This window comes from Bemisia tabaci, chromosome 4 (genome assembly GCF_918797505.1).
Source record: "Bemisia tabaci chromosome 4, PGI_BMITA_v3".
NCBI lineage: Eukaryota > Metazoa > Arthropoda > Insecta > Hemiptera > Aleyrodidae > Bemisia > Bemisia tabaci.
This window is the reverse complement of record NC_092796.1, coordinates 44,090,876-44,107,126: the sequence shown is the minus strand read 5'-3', so window position 1 is coordinate 44,107,126 and position 16,251 is coordinate 44,090,876. Positions and strand designations below refer to the sequence as shown.

The 16,251-nt window shown below is 37.0% G+C and overlaps 3 protein-coding genes across 8 annotated transcripts in view; all 3 read right to left on the bottom strand.

The window, feature by feature from the left end:
• Positions 1 to 7,572, bottom strand: part of LOC109037942 (RCC1 domain-containing protein 1) — a 77,940-nt gene extending 70,368 nt beyond the window's left edge. For all 3 annotated transcript variants that reach the window (XM_072299920.1, XM_072299922.1, XM_072299921.1), the window contains exons 1-2: positions 7,312 to 7,572; positions 5,777 to 5,978 (exon numbers count right to left, since the gene is read on the bottom strand). In XM_072299920.1, coding sequence (XP_072156021.1) covers positions 5,777 to 5,939 — 163 coding nt within the window. In that variant the 5' untranslated portion in view covers positions 5,940 to 5,978; positions 7,312 to 7,572. The remainder of the gene's footprint in view (positions 1 to 5,776; positions 5,979 to 7,311) is intronic.
• Positions 1,206 to 4,411, bottom strand: LOC109037941 (actin-like protein 6B). Its single transcript, XM_019052814.2, has one exon. It carries the CDS (start codon positions 4,289 to 4,291, stop codon positions 2,981 to 2,983), a length of 1,311 nt encoding a protein of 436 aa, XP_018908359.1. The 5' UTR covers positions 4,292 to 4,411; the 3' UTR covers positions 1,206 to 2,980.
• Positions 7,573 to 8,963: 1,391 nt separating the features above from the next.
• Positions 8,964 to 16,251, bottom strand: part of LOC109037930 (histone acetyltransferase enoki mushroom) — a 29,809-nt gene continuing 22,521 nt past the window's right edge. For all 4 annotated transcript variants that reach the window (XM_019052796.2, XM_072299914.1, XM_072299915.1 and 1 more), the window contains one exon: positions 8,964 to 16,151. In XM_019052796.2, coding sequence (XP_018908341.2) covers positions 13,215 to 16,151 — 2,937 coding nt within the window. In that variant the 3' untranslated portion in view covers positions 8,964 to 13,214. The remainder of the gene's footprint in view (positions 16,152 to 16,251) is intronic.

The window sequence follows — 16,251 nt, the reverse complement described above, 5'->3', positions numbered from 1 at the left end:
CTCCACTCCCGTTTTATTTTTAAAAGGAGACCAAACCGACATCATGGATTGGAATTTTCACAGAATATTCCTCATATAGAGAAGAAAAATCTCCAAGTTTTCTATGAATGATGTTCAGTGGTTTTCCATGTAAAAGTAAAGTATGACAGGAAGTCTGCAATGCTGCGCACCAATACTTGTGCGCATTTCTGCAGTTTCATCATCGAAATGAGGGCCTTTAAGGACAAAAGGGATACTTAAGTGCAGTTTGTGCTATTTCAAGAAATAAATGTTGAAAGTTTTAAAATTACATGGAGCCTGATGCGGAAAGAGAGTTCAAACTCACTTTTTGATGTTTAAAAATTGAATTTTAGTAATGACTTGTTCATAGAATATATTTGAAGATTACTTTTGGTTGAATAATCATTAATATCTCAATTGTTTCAAGAACTGCTCTCATCCCACTTGTATTTCAAACCCTTCAAATTCTCTAGATCCATACCTAGGAACTATTCCAGTTTTTTTGTGGTGAAGCTACACAGCTAACTCAAGAAAAGCACTAGGTAACCGGTCTATGAAAATTTTGATTTATTTGTCTACACTTCAAGAATGACAGAGCCATAGCATTCTGCACTCATGCAGTGCACTTGTAATAATTCGAAAGTGAAGAGACCGAGAATTCTTTTGATTAGAGAAATTTTGGATTAGAGAGATTAAGATTCTGAACAGCTCAGTGGTTTCCAAGAAAATTCGAAAAACCAAGATTTTTCATTAATATTTTCTAGGTATAATTTGAATTAGTGTGGGAAATGTTAATTTTAATTAATTATAAAAATTAATGTTAAAAGGCAAGATTAAATTTTGATTTCTGTTTGGAGGACAGTTATACATAGAGATTTTGCTAATCATTCAACCCCCCCCCCCCTCCTTATAAAAAAATGTATTAAAAAATACAAAGATTCGAGGAGGATGTAAAATTGTGATGAAATTGAACTTCCTCTTTAATATTGCACAAAAAGGAGTCATAGCGCCACCTTCTTTCCATAAGAGTTCTCAGGTTTTACGTGGTACAACCTCTGACTGTCATTGATCAAAGTTTGGAGAGGAGTGAATTTAGAGAAAATTCTTAATATCCCCTTTTAGCTTAGGTGGTATTATTGGACCATTCAACATGTACTGATTTCAGGTTGGTGGATTTTTTGCTAAAAAAGAAATTGAAGCCAAAGTAAGTAAGAGATCTTGACATTTTTATTAGAATTTCACAATTTAAGTAAAAGATTATTTAAAAATCACATATTTTCTCCCTGACAAAATCATTTTTACAAAAAAGACAAAACTAGGCTGAAGAGTAACCTGGCCTGAATGCGGGTGCTCACGTTGTCAATTGAGATGATGGCTGGTTCTAAGTAGTTAAAAAATAATTCCATTCAATAGACAATGCAAAGATTTTCCAGTGTGAATTTCTCTGAACTCAGGTGAGTTTTTTTAAATATACAGGTTTTGACGATGAGACCTGTTCATGATTGACAGTATTGAATGCGAATCGCAGAAAGGACTGAACAACGAGCACAGTTTCATGTGACTACAGTTCATTATCAATGACGAATTGATTCAATTCACTGAGTAAGAAAACTATGCAAACATCCATTTTTGTTTTAGGTTACCCTATTGGATTACATTAAAGTTTACGGTAATACACTTCGAGTTTTCAAACTCTAACAAGGATGAGGCTCACTTATCAAGCTTGAATCGATATAAATAGTTGAGAATTTGAAAGACGAAACATAACAGAGATGACTTATATACAATTTTCATTGAGTCCCATTTGGAAGAGATGAATCATTAGAAGATGAACAGACTATCCTGTTCTTTTTAAAGCATCAGGGTTTTTCCATTATATTTATTTTGACTGACACTTTTTTGCGACTACACTATTTTCACAGTTTTGTCACAGCTATTTGACAGCTTTTAATCTAAAATTAAAATCAAGTATTGAAACATCTAATGCAGCCAATCCATACTTGTTACGTTCTACTTACAACAAATGATAGTTATAAAATGCTTCATCAAACTCCAAGATCAAACATTCATTATTGAATATTAATTATGTCAGCAACCCCAAATATTCATCTTCTGATAATTTTCGAACATATTAACGATGAAACTGCAGAAACGCTTATCTCAGTTTGCTGCGTTTCAGACTTCCTGCCATACTTTATTTTCTAAATAGAGAACTACTCAACGTCATCTTTTAAAACTTTCGTGATTTTTCATCACTGATGGAAGAATATTCTGGAAAAATTTTAAACCATGACGTTGGTTCTGTCTCCTTTAAAAATAAAATAAGATCAGAGATTTTGCAACAGCGCAATCAATACATGCGTTTTTGCAGTTTCACCACCAATATCTTTTCTTGACAGTCAAGAAGTTAAATTTCAATGCTTCTCTCAGAAAAGGTTCACAGTCTTCTTTGATCGGAAAAAGCAATCCAATAAAATTGTCCATAAAAAAACTCAAATATAGATTTTAGAATCTCCAAGGGAAACAAAATTAGTTCCTAATATTCTGAAATCGTCATACTCAGAACATAACATACGGACTAACAAAAAGACTGACTGAGTTGGGGTGGGCCAATTGAAATTTAGTACGTAGATCAGTAGAAATTTAGAACAAAAATCTTAATCAAATTGCATAACCCAACGCCAGCAGGATTCTATGTCCATAGCTACTTAATCACATCTTAAAAAAGTCCACTAGCTAATTTACTTACAAATTTACAAACAAAATCCAACAAAATAAGAAAAAATACTGAATACAAAATATGTGCAAAAAAAATTTAAGGTACATTTAAAAATTGAATCAATTCATAGATCAACTTGCATTCAAGGATGATCATTGTTTGCTGTGTAGTTCAAAAATTATGTCACATTTAAAAATTATGTAAAAATCAGACATCAAGCAATGATCATTCTCCGTTGATCTGGCACATAATGAAATGCAATTATGGACATTTCCTGTCAATCTGGCTTTTGCCAGCTTCTTCATACTCCTGACTGCTGATCCACATTTGTTGGAAGGTGCCGATGGAAGCTAAAATAGAGCCACCGATCCAAGCTCCGAACCGTCGCTCAGATGACCCATTGGCGGAGATCAACTTCAAACGCATACTTGCAGGAATTCGAACGGAGAGATCCCTATTAAGACGTTCAGGAAAACCTTGTATGAAAGAGTTCCCACCTGTGATCACAACACTGCTGTACAGAGCTGGGCGAATATCCACATCACACATTCCAACACTGGTTGTTACTATGTGTCCTGCACCGAGCATTGTGTTGCCCATTAAAGCCATACTAGGGTCAAACAGGACTTCCGGAATTCTAAAACGTTCACTGCCAAAATCTTGATGATAACCATTTGGAAATTCATAGTGGTACGCAGGTAGAGACGATACTTGTTTTTCATCATAAGGAACTTCTGAGATTTGTAAAACACTCTGTTGATAGTCTTGCAATACCTTCTTCACCATGTAATCATGCCAAGAAGTAGTAACTTCTGGTAAATTCCGTTTCCTGGTCCACTTGGGTTTCTCTTTTTCCTTCACTTGTTCTTTACCTCCAATCAAATAGGAAGGAATAATTTCAATATCCATACCTTGAAGGAGTTGTTTACACTGCATGGAGATGTAATCGCCACCAAGAGGAGATTTAACGATAGAGTGCGATAAAACATAGCCATCATGAACAGGTATGGCTGACGTATGTGTCGCACCACTGTCAACAACTAAAGCAGTAGCTCTGCCGTTGGCAAAAGCAGCTAAAACAGCATTCTTAACCAAGAAAAAGGCTGGAACATTGTACTTTTCAAACATCAGTTCAGTGAGTTTCTCTCTTTTAGTTCGGGTATTCCACGGAGATTCCGACATTAGAACCGGATGATACTCAGAATCAGATTGAATGCACTTAGAATAAGTATAGTCTAAAACCTTTTCAAAAAGATCCCAGTTTTCGATCATGCCATCTTTCATGTAACTTTGAACCTCAACGCCTTTGCGGGCAGCATGCAACACAGTTGTGTCGACGTAATACTTTGTGTTTTCAGTGCTGGTATTGATGTTTTGGGTATCTGGTTTCTTGTCAACATCCATTGGTTCAGCAACTTGATTTGCGTCGGTGCCAACCCCCACAACAGCTGCAATTTCAGCCTTCGGAGTGTCTTCTTGAGCATAGCCGACTCGTAAGGACTGGGACCCAACATCAAAAACTAACGCACCTATTTCGTCACCACCGTACAACATACCGGCCGAATTGCTCATGGTTGCGGATGAGAGGGAGTTTTTAAAAATTTAAAATCACTGGATAGAAAAATGATTCTCCAAATGCCGGTAAAAGAGCTGATAACTTCCTTCAGGCCAAGCCAATGCCAAGCGCGAAATAAACAAACAATACATCGCTACCGTTCGTTGCGCACCGCTCATCTACCGATGCATTTCGTTGGTTTGGGCCTAAGGTACGTTCATACTGATTATACCATGCGGACTGCGCGGATTCGTCGAGGACTGAACCGGGACCTGGTTTGGTACCAAAAACATTCTGGTACACACGTGGAAACCTTTCTGGATGTTTCAAGGTACTTCTTTGAATTACAGTGAGAAAAAAATTAAGGATCGCAGAATAAGAATAGGAGAGCCTAAATATGGCACTTTATCCCCAAGAAAAAAAGGTTATTACTAATGTACAAAACAGAGAGGAGGCTGTAAAATTAAATTTTGATTTTTGAGGAGACGAAAGCTATGTATCCGAGGAGATTTTGTCAATCATTCAATCATTTCCCCCTTCTGAAGCAATGTATTAAAAAATACAAAGATTCAAGGAGGATGTAAAAGTGCGATGAAATTGAATTTTTCAAGGATTAAAATTTGGATTTTGTGGGGCAGAGGAGCTCTAGATCCATGAGAATGTATTCAATAGTTTCCCTGGCCCCCTTCAAACTAGTGACACTTTGTATTAAAACATAGGTACTGAGTATCAAGGGATGAGTGACAACCCTTTCTTTTCACTGTTGTTCTTTTAGTGCTTTTGTTAACCAACACATTTTTCTCTTGCCATGAATTAAATCAAATATGTATTTAAAGAGGCAGTGTGTTATAAAAAGTACACTCTTACAATTGAAGGTTTTAAAAAATGTAAAAAAAAAAAATCCCAATCTAAAAATGTTGAACTCCATAACACAAGAAAATGTAAAGATGAAATCTAAACATTTTTCACTGGAGGCAAACTCTCTATAATGTGATGAGTACCTTAATACTCTGTCCTGTTCGTCAGAAATTTTCTAAACAACCACCTTATGCATCTCGAGTAAACAGTCTAGAATAAATAGAAATACATAAACTAGCATTGCTTTAAAAAAGACGAATCGTCAGCTATTGCTTTCCTGTCGCTAATGAGTGCATATAGGTACATATTAAAAGTAAAATTGCAAAAACACATCAGGTGTGTCCTTTAAAGAATTTAAAAATCTCCACTCCTATTTTATTTATCAAGGGAGGATGAACTAGCGATATTGCTTTAAATTTTCAAAGAGCATCAGTCACACAAAGAGAAAATATCAACACAGTTTTCAAGAAAGGGTGTTTAATATTTTTTATTTGAAAATAAAATATAATAGAAAGTCAACGGCATCATTAACCGAGATACAAGTTTTTGCAATTCCACCATCCGCTTGTGTCCATTGATCTATCATTAAGCATGATGTTCCCGCAATTCAAGTCTTCAATAGATAAAATCAAAATGGATCTTACCTGCAGAAGTGCATAACAGGAGGCAGTTAGCCCAAGAAAACGATATTCCAATCACATTCCGCAAACAGGCTGAAGTGATACTTTCTTTGCAGATTGTCAGCTGCCCAAAACCATCAAAACCAAAGAGATGCATTGAATTTGAATATGTTCCTTCGGAGTCCATTACAAATTTTGATAATATTTCTCCAAGTTAATAGCTTTCCTGAAACATAAATAAGGTCCTCAACTGCCATTCAACTGTAAGTACTTCACTAATGAAACTGATAACTTGTTAAATGGGTTGAGTCTGACAAAGTATAACACGAGTAGTACAACATATAATACGGACAGAAACAGACACTTCGATTGCAAATCCAACCACACAAATTAGTAACAGATTGCAAAAAAATCTGTGCATGTTCTGTATCCAAGTCTCCAAAGGATAGGTAGTCACTTCACGAAAGAATGTGTGAGTTTGCTAGTCTCTTCTGATGTACCTACTGCATGGTGGTGACTTTGGCCCTATGATCAGAAGATCCTACATTCGATTCCCCAATAGCAGGCAGATAACTGAAATTAGGTGTTTTCCGACTCAACAGGACAAGACAAATTATACAAAGGAATAAAATTAAGTATGTGATTGGTCTGATCTGTCACTTGTCCTCTTTATCATGCCGATGATGAGGGGATTTGAGAAACGTAAACCCAACAGGTAGGACTGCTGATAAGTCAACCAATTACACAACTCGATTCCTCCTGAGCTAGGGATGTCGATACTTATCCGATACTCGCAAAGTATCGATACTTTCGATCGATACTTAACGATACTCGGCATCGATACTCCACGATATCGATACCATGCAGTATCGATGCCAAGACCCCAGTATCGACGGTATCGATACTTAATCTGATTTGGCCATGAAGAAGGCCTCTTTTTCTTTTTTAAAAAATTCTCTCCCCACTATTTCACCTTCATGATGCACTGTGACAAACGACGGAGTAATCAAGTTTCTCAAAGATTATACTTCAATAAAAATGTTAAAAGCTCAGTTCGATAAGTGTAGTTAAAGGCTCAAAATAGTTAACTAAGGACGCGAACAGGGCTTTTTCGAGAGAGGCGTAAATCTGGCGGAATTTAACGGCCGACAGACATACGCACACTCAGAATCACGGCATAATTCAGAAATAGTATCGATGGTATCGATACCTCATAAGTATCGATACTTCAGCTCAATGCTCGATACCGGTATCGATGCTTAGAGTCGATACCAGTATCGATACCGAGTATCGATACTTCCCTGAGTATCGACATCCCTATCCTGAGCCTTGTCCTGTCCAGCCGAAAAACACAAAATTTCAACGATCAATCTGCAGGTGACCTTTGATGGTCTCAAGCTGGCTCCATGTGAGGGCTGATTGGATGAAAAATGACGAAAGCAAAATGAAAAATAAAAATGAAATTTACATCAGTAAAAGTAAATGACTCATTCCTGTACTTTCCTGAAATCTACTGTTTTCTGAAAATCTTTCAAAAATTAGCAGAGCTGCTTACATACCTACGAAATTAATTTCAGACTTGTCACAATTACTTACTTATACAGCTTGCAGAGGGTTGTTTAAATGCTGTGTTGGGCCCGGTCTTTATCTCAACAATAGTTGCGAAAGTCACAGCAACTTAATAACTTATTGCTACTAGCTACATGCGTCGGATGAACTGAAAACTTTGGTTTCGAATCGTAAATCGTAAATTGGTACAATAATAAAACTGTTGACAGCCGTAGCCGTAAACGGACACGGACGGCATTGAATAAGTAAGGTTAGCAATTTGTTTGGGTTTAACTAAGGGGTGTTCACACAGTGATGTTACGCTGCGCGGCGGCGCGCGGCTGACAATGAGCAATGAGCCAAGCGCCTAGGATAACTGTCTACCCTGCGGGGCGATTATTGAAATGATATCGACTGTATGTCAGCGCTTTGTCGTGTCGCGCCATCGACTAAGCAATGGCTTAGTCGATGGCGCGACTCGACAAAGCGCTGACATACAGTCGATATCATTTCAATAATCGCCCCGCTGGAGGGGGGGGGAGCTTACTGGGTACTGTTGGTCCATGGTACTGGCAACTGGTTCTCAGATTTAAGAAATATCATCTGGAAGTATCTTTTTACATTAATAAAATTTCTTCCTCCAAATTATAGCAACTACAGATAGTATCAAAAATATTTGAGAATGGTCTGAATCGTAGAATGTATGGTATTGACAACGAAAGTTTGCTAATTTTTTTTCCCCTTTATTTTCTCCTGATGTTGAGTTTAAGATATAAATATCCAGAGACCACCTCGCTTTCTCCTTCTGTCGTACCCCTACTTTTTCTCACATAAGTTTAATATTTAATTAAAAGCATCAACCTCATCCGAGAATCCACTATGGGTATTTAGGGAACTTAGAACTATTGAAGTTTGTATTTGCTATACCAGCTTGTTACAAGACAAGGCGCCTGAATTCCGAAAAAGTTTGAGTGCCTGGAGTGAAGAATAAGTTAAAATCCATAATCAAGATAAGTAACAAGGCTATGTGCATGTTCATTGATCTTTCATCAATTCTCCTCTGAAATAAGAAACAAAGTTTTGGTATAGGATAATGGATTCATTTGAGCCCTCGGAGAAGTCATTAAACAAGGTTCTTGTAGGTATAGAAGATTCGTCGAATAGTTTTAATTGAAATTAATTCTCATTAAGTATGTATGTTGTACATAATAGTAAAATCTGTCCAATTACAACTAAGTACTATAGAAAAGTGGGATCAAAACAAAATTTTTTCTGGGTGCTCAGGGTAAGGAAGATGAACTGACTACTTATTATGTACCTATAAGCAATCTGATTTTTGTTTCAGTCAGAGAATATTCAGTTTCACTTTGAAATGATTGCCTGACTCACAATGAGTTGAATGAACAGACAATGATACAGTAACAACCAAGGCTGATGAAATCTTGCACATATTTTTTTTTATAAGGACTGCCTGGAATTTTCCACTTTTCTTTATTAAATTTATACATATTAACAATCAAGTGTGCATTCTAATTGCATCTCGTCACTGCACTCTAAACAGAGTGATTCGTTTTCATCGCTTTCTGAAGTGTTCCAGAATTGTGAAACAGGACTTCACAGTAAAGGAGCGGAGGGTATAGGGGCGAAAAAATGAAAAGTCAAATTTATCAGTGAATAAATAAAATTATTTGTGTATTTATACAAGAGTAGAATACTTCAAATCCGTGTTCATTCTCAAAAGCAATCCTAATAATTTACAAAGGAATAATTGTGACACGACAGTAATTGTAAAGATTATATATACACAAGTGAGAAGAGAATACTGTAAAGGACAGAGATTAAACAGCTGTTGCTGTAACTCCACAATTCTAATAACAATGAGTGATTTCAGAATTAAATTTAAATAATTAAAAACTAGCTGACCTGATCAAACAAAGGACTCACTACTTTCATTCAATACAAACAGAAACAATCGTCCATTCATGCTTGAAAACACCGGAAATTTTAACATACAGTGATGAACTAACAATCCTCGTAAAATTCCTAACAAAATAAGAAATGACACATCCAGAGAGGATCACAATTAAACCTAACGAATGAATGAAAAAAATTAAGAAAAAAAAACAATTATTTCAATAAATTAACTTTTTTACAAGGCAACGATATGAAAATAAACAACAGAATTATATTAAAAAACCACTAATGCTTGAGAACATGAAAAATTTGCATTTCAGGCGTTTCCTTGCAAACAAAAGGCCTCCAAATATTCTCCGTGCTTGTAACTTAAATAGTGATCTGTTAACGAAATGAATGGTGAGAAGTCACAGAATCAAGCTCCTAAATAAAGGGATAAAAACCGTTTGACGAAAAGGCTCCACATGTTTGACAGTGCTGACTCAATTACAAATGAACTTACACAACAAGCAGTGTAATTATGAACTTGAATCTCAGATCACTGGACACCTTCTAGAAGACGCAACTTATGCACATGTTTGCCAACATAGTGAAAGAATGAGTCTAGAAGTAAGTCAAAATAGAGTTCATGCAGGAAGATGAATTACTGAAAGAAAAATAAAATACTGTCTGATAAAGAACATGAAAATTTAAAGGCGCTCTTAAATTTCAGGGCAAAAAAAATTATTACTTTTATTTTTTTATTTAGAGATGCAATGAGAAGTTCAAGAATTCAAGGTACGCGAGGCCTTTGATGCTTGAAAACAGAACTATAATCCTGTATGTAATATTTTTTTCCTGGTAAATTTCAAAATGCACAATTGGATGTTTTAAAGCTAAAATTCAATCAAGGTACATTTTGTTTTCTCAATCCAAATAAGAGGATCCACTTTTTGACTTAGAGAATTTTTCAGGACTTGCTTCAATGTGAAAGCAGCATTCTTCTACAGAGCTTCTGTTGCGTCTAAAAATTACAGCATAAGTTCCCTACTAATACTTTGAGCTTAATCAAAGCAACTTTTTATCTCAAGATTTTCAACAGATTTTGTCAAAATACAATAGGTTGTATAATTTCATAAAACAAACATTTTGAATAGCCAACACTTCTGTAAAAATTTGTACAACAGGAAATTTGCAGCTACCAAATAAGATAAAATAATAAGGACTTTTCAAAGAAACAGCCTTAAAATAAGGACTTCCATGTAAAAAATAAAGACCTTCAATCTTAAAGAACTGACACAGGAGAAAAGACGAAAGGAAGTTTAACAATTACATTTCCTGCTTAAAAAAACACATAACAATTTGTTCATAAGTCAACAAAATTTAATGACTTAAATTAATCCACCTATATACACAAAATAAGGAGAATACGTACATTAATTACAATTTGTTAGAAAATAAATAAACAGGCAATAAATAGCTAGACTAAGGTATGATACGTACCGAGAAATTAAAGGATTCTTGAGGTTGAAACCTTAGGATAGTTGAACTATCAAAAAACAAAAAAAACAGCTGTACAAGTCGTTACAACGAGTTCAGCACACGTCATAACCCAATTATTTATTCTAGGAACAAAATTATGTAAATTTCAGTTAAGCATTGGGAGCAACAAGACTTCAAAATGTCTTCGAAGAAGTCTGGAACTTTGTACAGGGAAGAATGTACAACTTTACAAGATAATTTTTTATGTTTTTATGTATTTTTAGTTGCTGGAATTTTTATTACGAAAATATAGTATTAAATCTTAACAAAATTTATTTACACTAAGAAGAAGACTCCCTCTACTGACTGCTTCCAATTCGCATGGTGTTCAGGTGATTATCAGCCACATATGGAAATGTTAAGCCTAGTGGAATCTATTTATACTTCCAGAAAATTTTCAGAACACTGACTGTTCCGGTAAATTACAACAAATGTGCCAAACGTTCCTAAGTTTCAGACATGATCAAGTGGACTACAAAACTTAATGTTCTATGAAACGAAGGCATAGGAACAAATTGCACACAGGGGTTTAGTTTTTCGCAATATCTTTACTTCTTGTTCAGCTTTGACTATTAATGCCACTATTACTGCACTATCAGAAATACACATCATAAAAATAAATTTTACAAATTTGCTTAGTGCTTTAGATAAATCGGTGGAATGTATTCTGACGATGTTCTACAATTGCAATGCTCTTTCTCTCTCTCTCTTCATGACGAATCAGCAAAGCGCCGAACGATTTTTTGTTGTAGAGAAATTTTCGATATGATGAGCAGCAATGAGAGGCATGGGAAGCTCAAGGGACTGGATGATTCCTTGCTAGGAGAGAAATTTTCGTTATGTAAGGGGTCGTTATTTAAAAAGAGTGTACTGTGTGTAAATATTCCTTGATAATTCCTTCGATAAGGCTGTCAGCAGACATAGAATAATTTAAGCTGATTGAGAAATGGCAAAGTGCTTGTAAATAAGCGCAGCTAAGAGCAGAATTTAAATTGACTCCTAGGAATCTTGCATGTGCAATACAGAGGCATTACAGCAATAAACTTGGCTATGATGGCGGATGATAAGAGAGGCAAATGCACAATTCTTAAGATAGAGCACAAATTTACTGGGGCTATTTGAAGGATTTTAATTAGGAAAACAGATTTCACTAGATTTAATACTTCCAAAGAACCCAAATATCCAGAAATTCTTTGATGTACAGCGAAGGGAGTCTTCTTGTAAAAAATACAATAGTTACACAGGTGTTGAATTCCACCACTTAAATTAGTTTTTGCTCCCTTGTAGTTGTTCAGGATAAACAGAGCTAACAGTATAAAAATAGATATAGTTGTAATACTACACAGAAGATTAAGTGTCACATTAACAGGAATGGTAAAGACAACGAAACAGCTATGGACCAAAGTTTTTTCCTATGTTCATCTTAACTCCTAAGGAAAAATACTGACCGCTGGCACTGGAATAAGATTGAAAGCCTCTGTTTGACCAACATATACTTCTACTAACACGAAACCTTGATTGGGAAGATTAATTTTCTCATATTCGTCCTCTAATTCTTAGATTTCAAGGCAAAATATTAGGAAAGACTCATAGACACATTTGTAAGCTCCTTCATACGATGATCTTAATAATTTGGGAGTAGAGTGGAAGTGCTTTCATCAATGATTTGAGACATATTTAACTTTAAAACTGGAAATGAACTAGTTTCTTGATTCAGTTTGGATTATGCTTCATTTACTTTTCAAATTGATTCTGAGAAAAACCCTTTGAGATTTAAGAGGAACTCAATAAAAATTAATTAGTTTAAGTGAGTGTCATCTGTTGGCTACATGTAGCGAATATTTCTAAAATCAGTGTAAACAGAGGGCAAATAAATTATAGAAATAATCTTCAAAATGACGTTTTGGTGAATACAGAAAATTTTCAAGGAACAAAACAAGTTGAGCAACTAAAGATAATCGCAAAACCTACAAAGCATAAATACGAAATTGCAAAGGTAGATGGTGTGCTTATAATGCATCAAACTTTGACAAGTTAAGTAGCTGTCCTTTTTCCGACGAACTATAGAAAGTGTTTACTACAGAAAAATTCCCAATATAAGTAAGGGAAGGCGGTTTGGTGTTGACATTCTTTCAGCTCTCAATGGTGATACCTCCAAAAGGTAGGCTCTTAAGTTGATTAAAAAGCTTGGAATTCTAATTGAGTAGAAAAGGAAACAAAAACACCTTACTTTTATACAAAAATCCTTGGCTTCAAGATAAAAGTTCCTGGACATTTTCCTGTTGTTCGGAATCATCAGCTCACCATGCAGCATAGAATTTTTTCGACCATGAGGCTGTAGAAAATAACCTGATCAATATCATGAGGTGAAAGGAAATATATTGAGCATTGGAGGCAATTAATAGGATTACTGCAGCGGTCGTAATACTGAAGCTCAGTTACTGGTTCGTTATGATTTATCCCTGTATTTGGCCTTTTTTCACCGACGTATGGTTGAATTCAAAGGTTGCATCAAACTACTGCTATTGTAAAGGCCATATGCAGTGTACATGGTGTTCTGTTGCTCTTGCGTGTACTGATTCATTACGCTCATTTGAACAGGGAGCTGTGGGGATTGGTTGATGAAGCCAGCGTAACCCGCTTGTTGACGGTAACCGTTGAAAGAGGGATACTGAGCCATCAAGTTAGGATTTATTGTCACGTTAGGACTCCTTGGAGGCACTTGATGACTACTCCTCCCACCTGAGTTACCTGGGTACATTCGCTGGTAATTAGGCCCTTGATGAGGCGGAGGGGTCATGGTTGAGTGGGAGGAGGGGGGAGGAGTGAGGTTCATTGGAGGAGGGGTCATAGTTGAGCAGTGTCCTGGCGGAATCATATCAAACCCATTGGTGAGTTGTTGCAGTTTGCTTAAGCTGCACGATGGCGAGTTACCTTGCGCACTGCTTGTTGGAGTGTGCATAGCACTTTGAAGGTAGAAATTCGTTGGACTTCCGACACTTGAACAAGACTGATGAGACGATGCCTGCTGGCTTGGAATTCTATGTTGAATGACTGATGACATGGGAACACTCACATATGAGCCACCTTGAGGGATATTCATGTAGTTTCCTTGCGGAATGTTCATGTAATTGCCTTGTGGGTAGGACTGTCGAGATATCTGGTGCTGACTAGGGGGCGTTGAGCGATTTCTATGGTGGCTGGTTGTGTTTTGAGACTTTCTAGAAGTGCTCTGAGGCTTTGGAGGTGGGGCAGCAGCATGGTGGGGTGGATATTGAGGAAGTAGACTAGCAGGCGAGTGATGATGAACACAGTCCGAGTAGGACGGGGGTCTAGGTGGCTCACCAACTGAGAGGGGTGCCATATCACTGGAGGATATTGATGATGGAGAACCAATTCCGAGTTGATTCACGTCTAAATCGCACTGACCATAGTGCAAAGAGTGCACAGAATTAGTTGTCGAATCAGGGGTGTAAACACCCATGCTCTGCATATCCGAATGAGGTGGAGTATGCTTAACTGGCTCGGCACTATGAGGAGTACTGCTTTTGCTGCGTTCATCGTCCAAGACGACTACAGGTGGAGACTCACCGGGCCACCGACGATCATAGTACTCTCTTTGTCTGTGTTTTTCTTTTGCCATATCATTGTAGCGCTTTTGTTCTTTCATTACAGAGTCTCTATTGCATCTATCCCTTTCTTTTGAGTCCGAGTGTTTGCTCTTCATTTTTCCGCTTTTGTCTGACTCTACTTGAGGTACCATACTATTGTAGTTGGCCATAGGTTTATCACAGCTCTCAGGTATTTTTTGGCTAGGCGTTTCCTTAACAGGGAGATTCAGTTCCATCCCTTTACTGGATGTGGGAAGCAAGTCCGTGCCATTTTTCGGTGTTACACTTTTGTGAAGCATCTTCATTTCACTCTCATTCGGCAATGACAATAGAGGACCACCAGGGGCCAAACTGGGGCAGTACTCACCGACAGTTTTTTCCTGGTAAGACAGTATGGCTGCATTTCTTCTGTCATAGTAATCTTTCATGCGATGCTTTTCTTTCACCACTTCTGTTTCACTCTTCTGGAATTTCTCTATCTGCTTGGTATCTTTTACATCAATGTATGGGTTGGATGGAACAACAGAGGAGCCTAGATCCATGTTTATCGTTTCTTTGTCACGAGAAGTGAGAGCACTGGTTCCTTTACGGTCGTACACATCCCTTAGCAGTTTGTCTTTGGGATTAATAGGTTCCAGGGCAGTCTCGGGTTTCAATGCTGCATTTTTATCAGCCAGTTTGAATGATTCTTTGGACTCTAATCCTGATCGCGCTACAAAATGTTCGTCAGTACTTGTTTTCTCATGATATGAAAGCACAGAGGGTCCACGGCGATCATAGAAGTCCCTCTGTTTTGGAATTTCCTTCGTGACTTCGCTAAAAGATCTTGGTTCATCTGCAGGCAGAATCTTTGGAGTCTCCTCTCTTTCTTTTTCCAATACTTTCATTTCGAGACTCTTTTCTTTCTTCTTGTCCACTTTCTCTACCACAAAATCTTCTGTTCGCTCCCACTTATCCCCACACTCAGTTTTGTCACCTTCCGCACTTTTCATTATGCTTTCTGAACGTAGTTTTTCGCCTTCCTCTATCTTTTCAATTTTCTCTGAATTTTCTAATTTTCCATTATCATCTGAATGACTATTTTCCTTACTATCTCTAACTTCGCTTTCCACAGCTTTTGATGAAAATATACTCCCTGGAAGTTCAGGCTTACTTTGGATATCATTATTGCTGTCTTTCATTTCTACATCATGATTCGAATCTTCATTTGTTGGATCAAGATGAACTTCTGGAGTCTTCGGTAGAGACGGTTTTTCCATGACTTCAGGTTGCTTTGTGTTGCTTTTGCCACCTAGATCATTTTCAGAAGCTGAGGATTCACTATTGGACGATTCACTGTTGGAAGCCTCACTGTTAGAGGCTTCACTGTTAGATGCTTCGCTTGTTGACGCTTCACTCTTTGGTTTTTCATCTTCTACATTCCTTGTGACAATTGCTTCACTGGGCTTTTTACTATCTTTTCTGCTTTCGGCACATTTCTCAACAATTTCACTTTCTTCATCTGTATGATCATCTTCCGAAAGGTCTCTTGATGGCACTGTTTTCTCCTCCTTTTCACTGTCCACAGTCTTCTTTTCAATTTTCTTCTCCGTTTGGTCCTCAGAAGACTTTTCAGGGTTGGGAGTCTCTGGTTTTTCATTCTGTTCAGTAATTTTTTCAGAAATATTCATTTCATCTGGTGTCTCACTTGCCTTTTCTTCTTTTTCCTCCTCGTCAGCTGACTCACTAGAAGAACTTGATGAGGATTCCGACTCCATTGGCTTCGGTGATCTTGGAGATCCTGGAGATTTTGATGTCTTGTCATTCTGGAAGAAGAAAGTCAACAAATCAATGATAGATCAACAGGTTGCATGAACAATTTTTTATTCTTTTGAGGGGAAGGAGAGGGAAAGTCTTTTCAAGGCA

Bases quoted from the DNA above. Each gene is read 5' to 3' on its own strand.
- LOC109037941 (XM_019052814.2), bottom strand. From the start codon at position 4,291: ATGAGCAATTCGGCCGGTATGTTGTACGGTGGTGACGAAATAGGTGCG.